Below are 16,781 nucleotides of genomic sequence, written 5' to 3' on the forward strand. Positions count from 1 at the left end.
TTTGAGTGACTCGCTAATAGATTGGTCCAACTTTATCATCATCATCATCATCATCATCATGCTGGGTCATTTCAAATGACCAAAAGTAATAATCACACTGCAATCCCAGTATCCTGCTGGCTAACTTTATAACAAGAAAACCACATTTTTAAATTGCATTTGCAAATTTATTAACATTTTGTATTATACATGATAATTAACCATTCTCTATCCAATTTTTAAGCCTTGATACGCCACTTAAAAATTTCAACAAAAGAATGTATCAAACAAGCACAGGCTTAAAAACTTAATCAGTCAGTTGTAAGTAAGTTCAACAGTAGCAGCATAATACGAAATGTAGGTAGGTAGATAACATTTCAGTAGGAATGTGCACATGTTTATGTGAAAACAAGCTGTGTACATGGGCAAAGTACATCATTATAATAAAATACTTCCATATTTTAAACATAGTTAACTTTCAGAAACCAGAAAAACTGAGTTTTGGAGCAAAACAGTCGTACGTGAGAAAAACATGAGCAAAAGAGTGGACAACAAAATGTTCTGGTGGTGTTAACAGTGTAGACAAGCTCATGGAGTTCTGTTGGGGGAAGAAAAAAAGCTCTTCCCATACATCCACTCCTCAGTTATACAAACCCAAATGGCAGGGCTCTGTATCTAATAAGTACAAGAAGTTTCAAGAACCTACATGTCCGTCAGTGGGTGTTTTTTAAGTCAACATTGATCAAGGTCTGGAATGTTGACTTAAAGAACGGGCATCAGTCGATTAAAGGGAAAACTGTTTGGGTAAATATGACGCTTTCATTCCGAAACAATGTATCCGAAGATTTTTATAATATATTGTAATTCAAGATTCTTTTTATTTATGTATTTATTTTCTTCTACTTTTATTTTCCTTTTTGTACACATAATTATATTTCAATTATTAAATTGTTCAGCTTTTTTTGGGTTTGTGTGTGTTGGGTTGTCTTACCCATGAGCCATCTGGGCTGGAGGAAGGGAGGAGGGGACATTCTAAAGGCTCGAGGGGAAATAAGATTCCTTTGTTGGGCAGTGGATGAATGTAATAATAGACGTGGATGAACAATACCATTTCTTGTGTGCTTATGATCCATTTTCACTGTTACAGATTGATGTAAATGCTGATGATATGCCGTTATACCCCACCAGAATTGAAAAATAGAAATTTAATCGCAAAAACAAAAAAATGTTGACGGGCATACCCTGAAAAATGTCTCTATGGTCGTTTGTTACGACACCTTTTCACTGACTTCATATACATTGAAAATATTATGCAGCTCTAGATATTGTCCTGTTTTCCACATTGTTACAGTTTAGAAAATATAAAATGCTAATCCACACAAAAGATCTTTGTTATCTTCCATAAGCCGTTATAAAAAAGTGAAGACCCGTTTTAACAGTACCAGTGACTGAGAAGCAAAACAAAAATAAACAACGCATGTCAGTCAGAAATATAACCCGATTCAATACGCAATGCACAATACAACTATTTCATCTTCTAACCTCTGGATCTCCTCGTTTCAGAGAGGAAACTCTGTTACCATGACGTCAACTGTGTTGAGCCAAAAATGAATGTCATGGTGTTGCAACTTTCAGTACTCTTTGTTGTGTGCCAACATCAAAATGTAATGATGGCATCACAAAGACTAAATATTAAATGTCTCATTATCATCACAATTTTTAAGTGTTGTAAATTTGCTCTAGGTCATATTGTATAAAGGAAGTTAGATGTAAACACTTAATATTATTTTAGTAATAATAAATGAGCTTAGCAAAATGACTTATCTTAAAGGAATATATTAAGTATTCTCTTCAAACTATATGATAAAGATACGTTCGGTGTAATTTTTAAATAGATGCTTCTCTCTGTCCCGTCATTCAGAAACAGTGTTTTAAATTTTTTTTAGCAAATATTCTGATTATTAAATAAACGCTTGGTTGCTCATCATTTGGAGGTAGACCGGACATTTCCAGGTTAATGCTCAGCTAGTATTGGTTGGTCTGAGAAACCAGATTTGGATATTTTCTGCATAGTCAATTTTTTCTGTGCAGGCAACAGACTCTTAGTGCAGTTTGTGCAAACGAGCAAACTCCAAACACATTATTTAGTCATGGAATAATAGGTGAAAAGGATCAGTTGGTAAGCGAGTCCCCCTCTCTATACGTGACTCACTGGTGGTGATTGGGAATTAATACAATATGTGCAGTCGATATTTATATGTAGGAGTAAAGTCTCTATTTGTGAGATTGTCTCAACTTATTTTAAATAATAAAAACCAACAACCTTCAAATAGAACGCACCCACGTCTGCCTTATCACCCTGCTGGTCGGTGTGTGGGCTGGGGTCATAGGGAGCAGAAGTATCTGTGGACGGGGAAAGCGGTGAGTCCGGCCACAGCTATGCCCAGACTGTCTCCCACGCTGGCGGCGGCCATGGCGAACTCCCTGTGTCTGTCTCCGGTCTGTGGGGGGAAAAGACAGACGTCAGGATGGAGACACACACACCGAGACATTTAATGTGGAATAATAAACGTCACAGCTGCAGGAGGAGGCTCTGTGTGTTTGACTAATCAGGGATGGTCATCCCTGCAAACCCCGCCCCAAAAGTTCCTGTACTTTCAGAGAGTACTACCCCCAGACTCAACCAGGACCTTTTGGGGGGGTTAAATGTCCCCAGAACCTCATTTTGACTCTGGACAGAGAGTTCTTCAAAAGGTTTCTGGGGAAAGTCCTGTGATCGAAAGGGGGCTATTGACGTACATTAATTCTTAATTACCCTAACCCATAACCGCCACGTGCCTAATTCCAACCCTTACCCTAACTTTAACCTTAACCTTAACCTAAACCTTAAACCACGTCTTCACTATAAAATGTTATTATTTACATCCCTAAAAGAACAGGGGAGTCCCCACAATGTTACTGTGTAAACAGATTTATGTCCCCACAACATGAGTAATACACCCACAAACATACACACACCTATCCACAATAATAATAATAATAATAATAACAGTAGCAATAATAATAATAAACAACTTTGATTGTATTGCACCTTTCATACATAAATGCAGCTCAAAGTGCGTTAAAGTTATGCGTAAGTTCATAAAAATAGAACAAAAGGTCCAATAAAAAGGAGAAATTAAAGTAGTAAAAATGGTAGTAGAAAAAGATATAAACCTTTAACATTATTTAAGACGCCTGCCTACATAAGTAGTAGTAGATTTTGTGTAGGGGAGCTAAAACAGGTGTGATGTGCTCTCTCTTCTGAACTAGCTGAAGTTTTCCTCTCAACTTTTTGGTTTGCCAGTAAAAAGGCCATTACAACTGTTCTACCTGTGATTAATGAAAGCACCAATCCACTTCTCTGCATCCCTTATTCTCTACATTCACCGGCCTTTTTTTCAAATCCAATAAGACAGCTGTGTCTGATCCCTTTCACTTTTCCGTTCTTCTGAATGCCGTTGAGCTCACGTCAAAGATTCAACACCTCCTGCAGATGTTTATTTTAATGTGAAACATATGCAGGAAGTACTGACTTTCATTGACAGTAACTTGATAAGTCAAAAATAACATGTATGTAGAAGCAGTTGAAAAAAAGAGTGGCAGGTTACACCTGTAAGTGTTAAGTTAACATTAACAGCTGCTTTCAGTGACAGCTGGATTCCCTGATAAACAAACCGACAGACAGAAAGTGGACCTGACCTCCTTGCTGATGAAGTAGAAGGTGTTGACGTACGCCGCTCCACCCAGCAGGCCCTCATAGAAGACGATAGGGAACACCATCCAGGCACTGGGCAGGAACTGGTAACGCACTGCGAACAGGAGCAGCACTGCGTTCACCACCTGCGGGGGGGGGGAGCCTGGTGATCAATGTCTATGTTACAAATGATTTGGGTAAACAACATGGCTGCAGCTGATGTGGAACTTTCTGTTGAAGCCGCTATCGATTCAGTATTGAAAAAAACTGTTCGGTACATTTGCACTAAAAGAAGAACATTAAGATGCCCTTAAACGCACAATGTCGTTTTCTTTGGCTAGGGGGTCTCTCAATTAAAACAATAAATCAAAGTTCTGTTGGATCATGTGACACTTAGATTGCATACAGATGGACTTAACTTATTATGTCACTTCTGAAGGTAATCGGTGGCATCAGATCTTATTTAAGGCTTCGTAACAAAGCGGGTGAACAAATTTACACAACACTTTTCACGTTTATCCTTTTTTTAGAATTTTATTTTTTTAAAAAGAAAAAAAATGATTTCACTTCACTTCACTTTTGATTGTTTTGTGAAGGTCAGTCACAATAAATTCAAATAAGAAAATGTTTTTAATTTCAAGTTGTAATGGAACAAAAGAGAACACACTTAAAGTGGGTTGAACACTCTTACAAGGCACTGTATTAAAGTCAAAAGCTTATACAGAAGGGATTTTATATATATATCTTTATCTCACTCAAAAAATCTGAAAAAAATGTTAACAGCCATGTTTTTAAGAATAAAAAACATTCAGAATATATAGAGGAATGAAATTGGAAAGTTTGGTGTATGTGAGTGCTCCTGAAGTGGAGATTTCTGGCTCAGAATTAAAAAAAAAAGCCTTAAAGATATCTTTTGTAAAATTACATACATGTGCAATCCACTGTGCAATACTAAAATTATTCTGTCTGTTTGTATAATATTTTAGTTATTGTGGATTTTTAAAGTTTTTTACTGATTTATTATTCCTTACTGTGTTATTACTTATTTTTAATATTTGTTTTGATCTTGTTTTTTTACTTATGTCTCTTGTTTGCACCATCCTCTCTGCTGCTGTAATCCTGCAAATTTCCCCGCTGTGGGACTAATAAAGGATTATTTTATTTTATTTTGTGTTGAAGACACTACAGGTGAATATAGTAAAAATAATTAAATTATAGATATCACCATGAAACTTCACCAGGTGATTACTGACATTAAGATAATTATTTTGTATGACAAGTTTTCGGAAATGTTATGTTTAAATATGCAACGAGGCATTATCTAATGGTAACTTTTGGTGAATTTAGGTGAAATCTACAGACCCAAAGAGACAAAGCAGTAAAATGAACACCTAAATGTCTATTTTGGATGTTTCCTTTCCACTAGTCTAAAAGAAGACTTGTTATGGAAGCTTAATAGCCAAAAATATCTAACTTGACCAGTGCATGAAAAACAATGCCTTTAATAAAAAACCTTGACCAAGTTAGTTGGCCCAACCATATTTAGTTGCCACATGTGGAAATTAAAGGAATATCCACCTAAATAACATTGTTATTTGATGTTGGCAACATTTTGCAAATATTTTTATATGAAAAGTATTTTATTTCATCCAAAACATCCCTTTTAACTTTATTTCTCACCTGAAGCAAAGAGACAGCCCACAGTTTCCTGATCTTCACACAGCACAGGGACGATCGAGACACCAACACACCCACTTGGTACAGCGTCTGGTACCTGAACACACACACAATCAATAACTCAATATGAAGTAAACATCTTTAGACAATTTAAATAAAGTTGTTCCTTCAGAGTAATATTATAGTGAGGTTAACTGACCAGCGATACTGCTCTGCATGGGACAGGAAGAATTTGGGGAAATACATGAGCTCCATCTGGGAAAGGAAACGTCGACATTATTCTGGGCTCAATATTATCACAAAATTTGCTGTAATTCTAACAACATGCAGTGAGATGTAGGGGACACCAGGGGACACTGGAGAACCTACCAGGCCCTGGTTGATGAAGTACTCAGCGAAGTAGACCAGTCCAAGAGGGAACACGAACCTCAGCAGGCCCTGCTCACAGGAATCAGGTGAAGTAAAATAACAACCAGACCAATACTCACGTTTATAAAAAAAAAAAAAAAAAAAATCGAGGGGTGAACTTACTTTGATGACATGAAGTTTCTCTGTGAGGGTGAGAGGTCCGACGGTCCTGTCCTCTGCTACATGGAAGGAGAGAACATGGCCTGTGTAGTTATTCAATAACATACAGCGGTATTTACAATACAGTAACATCAACACTCACAATGACAACACCACAGGATTTTGTCAGAGGCCTGTGTCGATCGGATCAAAAATCAATGATTAAAAGGGATGATCGATGGTCGTTTGTTCTCACAACGATATTAAGGCAATTTTTGAAGAAGAGATGTTTTCGCATGAAGGTAAACTCAGCCCCGTTAACCCTCTTAACCCCAAGCAGCTTCGGGGAGTTTTTGGGTTTTTTTCACATTTGTTCTCTGTGGCCTTGATTTTTACTGCAACATATAAGTCCTCCACCTTTATGGACATATTATGCATTATTATTGGATATATTTTACAAATATTTGTCAAACAACAGAATTTATATATCCAACATTTTTATAAGTGTTAGCAATAATGGAAAAAAAAATGGAGGCTCTACGATATATATATACAGCGGGTAAAATAAGTATTGAACACGTCACCATTTTTCTAGGTAAATATATTTCTAAAGGTTCTAATGACATGAAATGTTCACCAGATGTTGGTAACAACCCAAGTAATCCATACACACAAAGAAAACAAAACAAATAAGTTCAGAAATTAAGTTTTGTGGAATAAAATGGAATGACACAGGGAAAAAGTATTGAACACGCTTACTGAAATGCATTTAATACTTCCTACAAAAGCCTTTGTTGGTAATGAAAGCTTCAAGACGCCTCCTGTATGGACAAACTAGTCGCATGCATTGCTCAGGTGTGATTTTGGCCCATTCTTCCACACAAACAGTCTTCAAATCTTGAAGGTTCCGTGGGCCTCTTCTATGAACTCTGATCTTTAGTTCTTTCCATAGATTCTCTATTGGATTCAAGTCAGGTGATTGGCTGGGCCATTCTAGCAGCTTTATTTTCTTTCTCTGAAACCAATTGAGAGTTTCCTTGGCTGTGTGTTTGGGATCATTGTCTTGCTGAAATGTCCACCCTCGTTTCATCTTCATCATCCTGGTAGATGGCAGCAGACTTTTATCAAGAATGTCTCTGTACATTTTTCCATTCATCCTTCCTTCAATTATATGAAGTTTGCCAGTGCCGTATGCTGAAAAACAGCCCCACACCATGATGTTCCCACCTCCAAACTTCACTGTTGGTATGGTGTTTTTGGGGTGATGTGCAGTGCCATTTGACCTCCAAACATGGTGTGTATTATGGCATCCAAAGAGTTCAATTTTGGTCTCATCTGACCAGACTATATTCTCCCAGTATTTCACAGGCTTGTCTAAATGTTGTGCAGCAAACTTTAAACGAGCTTCAACATGCTTTTTCTTCAGCAATGGAGTCTTGCGTGGTGAGCGGGCATACAGGCCACGGCGGTTGAATGCATTACTTATTGTTTTCTTTGAAACAATTGGACCAACTAATTCCAGGTCTTTCTGAAGCTCTGCACAAGTGGTCCTTGGCTCTTGGACAACTCTTCTGATAATTATTTTCACTCCTCTGTCAGAAATCTTGCGAGGAGCACCTGGTCGTGGCCGGTTTATGGTGAATGATGTTCTTTCCATTTCCGGATTATGGCCCCAACAGTGCTCACTGGAACATTCAGAAGTTTAGAAATCCTTCTGTAACCAATGCCATCAGTATGTTCAATACTTATTTTACCCGCTGTATAAGATAAGATAAGATAATCCTTTATTAGTCCCGCAGCGGGGAAATTTGCAGGATTACAGCAGCATAGGGTAAAGTACACACAAGAGACAGTAAAAGAAAGACAAGATAAAAATAAAATGAAATAAAAAAACAAGTATTATAAATAAGCAATAAAAAACAGTAAAAAAAAATCCACAATAACTGAAATATTATATGTACAGATAGAAAAACTATTATAGCTATAAATATAAATTGCACGGTGTATTGTATTGCACAGGTTTTTATTGTCATGTTTTTATTGTCATGTTTTTATTGTCATGTGTCATGTGGTCTGCTGGGAGCAGAGTTGGTTGTGCAGCCTGACAGCAGCAGGAAGGAAGGACCTGCGGTACCTCTCCTTCACACACCGGGGGTGAAGCAGCCGGTGGCTGAAGGAGCTGCACAGAGCTGCCAGAGTGTCCTGCATGGGGTGGGAGGTGTTGTTCATCAGGGATGACAGCTTGGCCATCATCCTCCTGTCTCCCACCACCTCCACCGTATCCAGTGGACACCCCAGCACACTGCTGGCCTTCCTGACAAGTTTGTATACATTGAGCTATTCACATTTTACATCCTCTACTTACAGCCTCTCCTCTCTGCGTTCAGCAGCCTGCAGCTCCATTTACAAGAGTTTTTTGTCACGTGACTTTTGGTATCAGGTGAGTCAATCATGGATTTCATAGTTTCTCAGAGGAGCTCAAATTGTAATGTTTTTTACAAGATCTGGTTACTTCAAACGGTTTATTCAGGGCAAGATTTAAAAAATGAGAAATTTAGAATAAAATGTTTTTGATGAAATATAAATATTTTAAGCTTAGTTTGGTTGCTTTTTCTGACGAAAGAGTTCGTCACACATGATGTGTTCACAGACCGTCAGAAAGGTGAATATCTGACGATTATGATAGTTAATACAGCTTCTGGCTAGGATTAACGGTGAAGTTAATGCCTTTTCATCCCGCCAGCGGTTTTAGGGGTTTTGATGAGCACAAGCCACAAGTGAAGCCACAAGTGAATATTAAATCCTTAATGTGGAAACCAGTTTTCCCCCTTTTCCATGGACCGGACTCCCCACATCCCTGTCCCCATTTGCCTACTCACCTAGACTTTGCTCTGCGATCCATAATAGTTAACGTTATGGACAGGGCAGTGTATATATTTTTTTTCAATTGCAACTTTGAAGCGTCCAATGTATGTATTCCGACTTTATGTTATGGCACCCCACCCAGACACCCACAGACCCACACACATAAGAACACAAATATGATTTTGTGTTCTTGTGGTAAATGTTATTCATGGTGTTGTTAAATTGCTGCTAAACCTGCCAGTTAATACAAGTACTTGCCTCGCTGCTCCGAGAGACAGTTGTCCCCAGTTTTTTCAAAGACTTAACGTCACAGGGGGAGTACTAGCCTAGTAGTATCAAAGCTATCTTTATTAATTACACAGTGAGTTTAAATATCTGTTTTGTAGATATCAGTTTTCACAGCTACACAGAGCAGAGAACATCTGACATTTATCGGTTTCCCCACGCAAACCCACATACAGATTTCTGTGTGTGTGTGTCCACCAACCAAACCAAGATAAAACTATTGGGGCCTTTGACGTTATCAGCCCTCAAATCTGACCATGTTTTTCACCACTGATTAAAAAAAAAAGCCCTGTGTCTAATGGAAAGAGCATGAAGTATGAAGAGCACATGCTTTGATTACTATCTGATTGGATTGCAGCAATGCACTGCGACTAGGCCTCCAAAATAAAAGTATTGCGCAACTGCAGCTAACGCAACAAAACAATATATATATATCGATGCATTTCTAAACTCTTTCTACTCTTACTGGATTTGTTCTCTGTATTTTCTTTTTTTGAAATGATTATCAATTAGTATTATGTTTTTAACATTTGCAGTGCATGTCGATGTACCTGGGGTTGACTTCTCCTGCTCCTCCTCCTCCGATTCATCCATCAGAGCCCGTCTGTCCTCTGAGCCCACGGCAGTGTACTCCGTCGCCCTGACTCTCCACTGAGGCAACGAAGGTGGAACAACCAGCAGGAAGAAATAGCTGGTGGTGGTGTTGGGATAAGAAGAAAAATAAAACAACAACACATAACATCATTTGAACTGTAAGTTAAAGATGAGAAAGGAACAGAGGGGGAAAAAAAGCTAAGACACAGATGTAAGGACTGAAAGAAAGTCCGGTTTAATTGATTGTGGAATCCAAAATTTGTGATTAATATAGTAACAATAACATAAAGATAATATTTTTAAAAAGTAGATAGTCTCTTTGGACTTTTTCATATTGACTGTGATTCAAAAGTCTAAAACAAAACGTAAAATAGTGCAATTACTATTGTAACCTTGCAGCTCCGGCTGTCTATAGGGTGAAATGTGTGACATGCCTCAGCACAGAATCTCTCTGTCTATACTTTGTCTATACATTACATTACACATCATTTAGCAGACGCTTTTATCAGAACTTAATTCAACATAGGATAAGAGTGGGAAGTCATAGTGCATTCCTTTCTTAAACAAGTATCTTAGCTGTTCTACGAAAACAATATTATAGATGTAAGGATGTGTGCAACAAATATGCAATAAGTCAAATCAGGGTAGTACTTCTTGTGTCTATACACACACGAGTCAGAACTTAATCTAAGATAAAGTGGGAACATATTTGGTATCTTACTGTTCTTATATTATAGATGTAGGATGTGTGAATATGTCAAATCCTCATCAGCTCATCATCTTTGTACCTCAGCACTCACCTTAGCAACAACGTCAACGGGACCACCAGCATGGTGAGAAGCGTAACCTGGGGCGACAGGCCGAACTGGGTGAGGCCCGAGTAGAGGAAGGCTCCGCCCACACCGGCGCCGCCAGTGCCTGAGCTCCAACCTCCGAGTACATCCCTGAATCGGGTGGGAGAACCAGCATTAGTGGATAGTTAGATACTGTGTTTAATGGGACAATCCCACAATGCCATGTCACATAGCATTGTGGGTTGTAAAGAGGAACTGTTTCAAAGCCTCTTCCTTTAAGGAAGCTCTGGTGTCAGAAGCTCTGACACCAGGGGTTTCAGATTCAAGTGCCAGAAAAAACACACATTCATGAACATAAGTCTGAAATAAAGGATGTTAGATTTTCCTAAAAAAGTTTTCCAAAAAGAAATAAGTTTTTTTAAACAGCCTCAAAGCTGATTTTCATCAGGGAAAGAAAATAAAAGGTTTCAAAGGTTAGGGATATTACAAATTAAAACACCCATGGCAAATCAAATTATAGGAATCACATCAAGTCATATTTGCATATTTTTTACTTTAAAAGTTGTCATTAGAATTTGCTTAGTCATAGTTTTAATAATCTTAGTATCATTTTTTTCTTTTTTACTTCACAGTGAATATTTATGTGATTCTGTACCTATTACATTTCTTTGCTGGCAGAAATAGTCTTCCATACAAATGCATCACAGAGCACTAACATAACTCTGGAATTAAATATTACAATTTGCTGTAAATTAAATTACATGTTTGAAAACATACTGCCTTGCTTTTAACATCATGTTCTCGGTTTTTGAATGTTTTTTGAAACAGCCAATAATCATTATTGATATAATAGAATGCAGTCATATAATGCTCTAATGTTAGAGCCAGTTTCTATTAACAGACTATACCTTACAGTTAAGGTACATGCCATCCCAACTTCTACTGATGAGAGACAGTGATTTGAGTCTGAGGTCGGCTAAGTGTTTACCTGCTGAAGTAGACAGTGAGGGAGAGGAAGGTCAGTTCTCCCAGTCCAGCTCCGATACTGGCAAAGATCACACCTAGAGACACAGTGGAAGAGCGGGAAGGACAGATATTGTTAATGATCACAGAGGGCTCATTTCTTTGTGCGACAAAGAAAAGATGAATCAAATTTGAATTCAACTTTAGATTGTGGCTCACTTTCATGTCCGACAGGGACTTTCATTTAATTAGTTTCAGTTGTGCTTTTTCTAGCAAATCCAAAATAAAATAAAAAAAGTTCCTTGGATGGCGGAAAACTTTTCCCTGCAACACTTAACATCTGGTCAGTTGACTCAGCTGTTTACAAATCACTCATTCACTTCTACCTATATGTAGTTAATGGATTGGTTTACTCCATCATAAATTGAGATTTTGGACATTCAATAGTCGTCATTTTGCAACATCACTGCGTGTTATTTTTGTATACACAGTACACAGAGAGTCGGAGCAACGGGGGTTGTCCATAGGGTCCCAAAGGGCCTCCTGTACTCCTTTTCGAGGGCTTATTGTTTTTTCCGACCGCCAAAGAAACCGTCTGTCGTCCGGGAAACCAGTTCCAGAGCAGCGCCAAACACTTTGCTGGTGTAGAAGCTAAGAACCACTTACACCAGGGGCTGGGGATTATCTCGACCAACAAGACCAAGTTTGTGACCGCCATTTTTGAAACAAAAATAGATATTCTGTGTGGATGAGAAATTGAAGCAGGTCTGAAGAGGAGACTAACTGAACTCAACAGAAGTCCAGGATAAACTCGATGGAGCTTCATTCCTTTTAATGTATCGAATGCGTTTTTGTGAGTCATGTAGATCACGAAAAACATTACTTGTATCCCAAACTATACTAGTATGTACATATATATGTATATATATATTTATGCATTACAAGAACATCAGAGGTACCTGAAAGGTTATTTTTTACCAATTTACAGGCTTTAGATTAATTTGCTACAGACTTTAGAAAGAAGTTATTTAAAAAAAAAAAAAAAAAGGGTATGTAAAAACATGAACCTGACCTTAAACATCAGCTCACTGATCAGTCTTAGCATGGTGATAAAAAACTTCTAGCAGCGAGTCACGATAGGACTAAAATGGTATCATAATTCTGCAGAATAACCGCAGCTGCAACCGTCCAGATAACACGACAGGAAATGAAAGTGAGAATATATTAAGCTGTATCTAATCCGTTATCAGAATGACTGACAGCTCCAACCCCAATACCACCAATAATAGATGAAAAAAATTGCTTTACCTAGAATGCTCATCCACACGGCTGAGGAGAAGGACACCAGGAGGAAACTCGTTGCTGCCATGATGGCACAGAACAACACTCGAATACTGGAAAAACAGGAATTACAGAGTACATTTACAACACAGTACAATACTCATATAGCACAAAACATAAGGGATTGTGCTTTTGCTTGAACAATATTCTTTTTTCTCTATTTATTATCCAGTTACTTAGAGAAGGCACTGAAAACAAGCAGCAATCGCTAAAACTGAACACTTTTTAAGATAAATAAATAAAGGAAAGGGAAGCATTGTAGCCGAGACACACAAACATCTGTGGTACCAGTACAAAGCAAGTGTTTGAGTGTCATCGCACCGATACAAAAACAGCTATGTGGAAGGAGAGAAATAATGAATTAATGTACATCATGCCCCTAAAGACAGGGATCGAGGGGCAAAAATTGCCACCAAGATCTCTAGAAAGAAAGAGAAATGGGTTTCAGAGCGCAGTGGTGCCGTTGTTGCTTTGTCTGAGAGTCCTTAAGGCAGTATAAGTTAAAGATTTTTTTTTGATTTTAACATGAAATGCTGTTGCAGTTTCTTTCATAAAAATGTTCTTAATGCACTGGTCGATTTAGAGATTTTGGCCTATTTTCCTTCCATAGCATCTCGTTATGGGAATAAAAAAGTGGAAAGAAAACATCCAAAACAAACATTAAGTTGTGTATTTTATTACTTTGTCTATTTGGGCCTGTAGATTTCTTCAAAATTCACCAACTGTTAGCATTATTTAATGCCTAACTTGCATATTTAAGCATAACATTTCAGAAATCGTGTAATACAATAAATAACTGTCTTTACGTAAGTAATCACCTGGGGAAGATTAATGGCGATATCTATTAGTTACATTTTTTACTCTATTCACCTGTACTGTCCCCCCTTAAAAGTCCCCAGAAATTGAGGTCTTTAAGTTGAAAAGTATGGCGGTCAGTGCTTATGTTATTGATGGTATTGAGCCCAAGTTCCAAATCTAGAACACAATTTTTAGGTCTACAAAGAAATGGTGTAATGCTGGATGGTCGACACAATAATTCAATTTTATCAGTGCTGAAACAGGTCAGCAGGGAGACAAATTTTGGGATGAAATTAGGCATGCAAATATGTTCAACTGCAGTATTTCAACCACTATCTATATTTATGATATGTGCTTTATTCTCAAAAGGCGGTGATTACTATATGCACTTTAATCCTGGCTCAATTCTCATTTTTAAATCAGAAATGTTATAGACTATTTATTACTTTTTAAGAGTGCCCCCAAAAGTTGTTTATTTTAAGTGGAAATTTCCCACAGTGACATCATGCTAAATGTATCAAGACAGCAGGGCAACATGGAAGAAGAGTTAAGTTGACATAAACTAGTTCTAAATGAAGCGAAGGCCTTTGCCACCATTTGAAAATTAGTAACATTTGACAAAAAGTAACATGAGGCACAAAAGTAACCAGAAATTTAAAACTTCTAAAAATGTTTCTGTATAACAATAAATTATGGGATGACTGTTGGATGTTTCAAATATGGAATGATATGGATTTCCTTATGAACAAGTGATTTTCTTACCCATAAGGCAGTTTGTGGATCACAAAGGGAGCAGACAACTTGATTACGAGCGTTGGGAGGATGTCAGCTAACAGCACAGCCTGAGGAGAGAAGCATTGAAGCTGTCACTCAGACCAAAGCTGAGGAGTTTTTCCCCATTCTGGTACTTTCATTTTTAGTTCGCCAAATTAGTTTCACTACCTGTTTACTTGTCTTAGTTATTGCTTGCCTAAAACATATTTAGAGGTACTTTGGCTAAAGTACCTCTACCCTGGAAATTCAAAGAATGCCTCTAGAACATGAATTAACTATGAACATGGACAGGGCATGTGTCTAGCTAGCTTGTTAATTCCACCATGGTTTCATGCTACAGGAACAATAACTCCACATGAGCCGCTGGGCTTAGTCTACGTTTCTTGACATTTAGCCAGACCTTACTGTGTTTAAATCACTATATTTTCTCATAAGAACCGTTAAACTTTCAATTAGCTTATGCTAATCGCTAGCAAGCCAACTATTGTTGTGATTATGGTTAGGTAAGAGTTCTGTAGAGGGACTGTTATAGTGAAAAATACAGTATAAATTTATAAACATTTTAATTTCAGTTAACATGCAAGGCTCGGATATGTGTATCCAAGCGATTAGCTTTAGTAATAGCTATGTGCATGCTTGTGATTAGCTTAAGCGATTCACAGGCTTATTGAAAGGGTAACTGCCTCTCAACACCAACACTTCTCTCTCTCCGTAGCCTGCAGAGGGTTTGTTTGTTGGTTTTACAGGAGCACCAGAGGGGATTATTTGATGAAGAAAGCTGCCTCTATATACGTCACCTGCCTCCAGATCAGCCAGGAGCAAAATATAATTGCAATATCTTGGTTTCAACCAATTAAAGTCAGTCAATATGCTTATTATAACAATATGTAGAAAACTTTGCACTAAAGTGTCAAGATGTGGACCTGACCAACACTACCTAATGACATTGACTTTCAGCTGAAAAAAGTTTGAGAGTCTAATTACTCTGTAAAAGGACAAACTCTCCACTGCTAAATGACGGCTGAGGAAATCTTGAGAAAATACACCAAACATCCCTCTTGTGAGAAGCTAATAATCCTCTGTCAACGTGTACAGACTGGTTAAGGATATTCCCTGTTGTGTAGTGAATGTCTTTACCGCAGTGGAGACAGGATTGCAGTCATAGCGGCTACTGTTGCTACTGTTCCCACCTTGGAATTCCACGGCCAATGTGGGTGAAGTCTTTATATATAAAAAGGGAAGGAAAAAGATAATAAAGTAAATAATTTGCTTCTCGCATTAAGTCTATATTAAAGTTTTAATCCATTAGCAATAACAAGCAATAGACAATAATTTAAATACAAATTTGCCTTCTTACAGATGCCGTGCCGTTTTGGGACTCTTGTTTTTTGAGGATGTCATGGGCGGCGCTAAGCATTACCACATATGCAAAGTTGTTGCACAATCCAAGGAGCCTGGGGGAAGATAATCAAAGGAGGAGGTAAGATAATACAGGGTCAGCAGATTGACATGCATCAATAACTAAGCCACTGGCTCAGTGGTTTCTGTCAGAAAAGTCTAAATCATACACTTTAAACCTCTTAATGCATCAGTGACTAATGTTGTCTTTGCAAGATTTTTTCCTCCATAAAAAATGTATTTAATTAAATACGTGCATACAAGGCTTAGAATGCAACGTCATCATTTGATAATTGACTATTTTTGACATTGACCTATTTCAGTTGGTAATCAAGCACTAATAAGCACTTTTACCAGATTGCAATAGCTATTTGTGACTAATTAAACAGAAAGTTTATATTTGTCTGAAAGTGAATGTAGGAATGTATGGATGTAACTTTACCAATGCTAACAGGAAGCTGTGGGCTTGATGGATACTTAGAACTTAAGTTGACTAGTTTAATTTTATATCTAGTTAATACTGGCTCACATCTGTCACCTTGAAGAACGCAATACATTCAGTGTAGCGTTAGTTGAAAAATAAAAATGGGGGCATTAGTTTAATAGTTTGTCTCAGTAAACGTCGCTGTTATTCCAGCCGTGGTTTCTGAAAAACGAACACTTTCAGCTTATTTAAAACAAATAAACACTCACCAAAATCCACTCCAGTTGCGCCATTTTGTGCAAGTACCTACAACTAAAAGATAAACAAGACAATTAGCGACCCAAACGCCACATATGTTTGTAATTTGATATTTTTCAGGCGAGTGAAACAAACTGCTGACCCACCATCAATGTCCGGACGGTGAACGGGCTCTGCGTTGACGCTGGCCGTCTGCTCCATGTTTACAGAGCAGCGCAGGAGAAAACGAACCGAACTACCGATACCGATACCGATACCGGGCTAACGTTGGACCGGGCTAACGACTAAAACTACCCGAATAACACCGGGTACATCGTAGGGTCTAACAGCTCCCGCGGATTATTCAGCACTGTGTTTTTTAGGCTCCAGCCATAGACGCTTCAGAAGT

At 37.9% G+C, this 16,781-nt stretch overlaps 1 protein-coding gene across 1 annotated transcript; it reads right to left on the reverse strand.

Annotated features, from left to right (window-relative positions):
* Positions 1–154: 154 nt before the first annotated feature.
* Positions 155–16,771, reverse strand: cln3 (CLN3 lysosomal/endosomal transmembrane protein, battenin). Its single transcript, XM_054608316.1, has 15 exons — positions 16,540–16,771; positions 16,405–16,447; positions 15,671–15,767; positions 15,451–15,534; positions 14,302–14,381; positions 12,709–12,794; positions 11,426–11,498; positions 10,444–10,587; positions 9,601–9,740; positions 5,924–5,979; positions 5,762–5,830; positions 5,592–5,647; positions 5,396–5,489; positions 3,721–3,861; positions 155–2,480 (listed from the first exon to the last, which is right to left on the reverse strand). The coding sequence occupies exons 1-15, from the start codon at positions 16,592–16,594 to the stop codon at positions 2,364–2,366; spliced, it is 1,335 nt and encodes a 444-aa protein (XP_054464291.1). The 5' UTR covers positions 16,595–16,771; the 3' UTR covers positions 155–2,363.
* Between the last annotated feature and the right edge of the window lie 10 nt (positions 16,772–16,781).

The sequence above is a fragment of the Anoplopoma fimbria genome, chromosome 11, assembly GCF_027596085.1.
Source record: "Anoplopoma fimbria isolate UVic2021 breed Golden Eagle Sablefish chromosome 11, Afim_UVic_2022, whole genome shotgun sequence".
NCBI classification, from domain to species: domain Eukaryota; kingdom Metazoa; phylum Chordata; class Actinopteri; order Perciformes; family Anoplopomatidae; genus Anoplopoma; species Anoplopoma fimbria.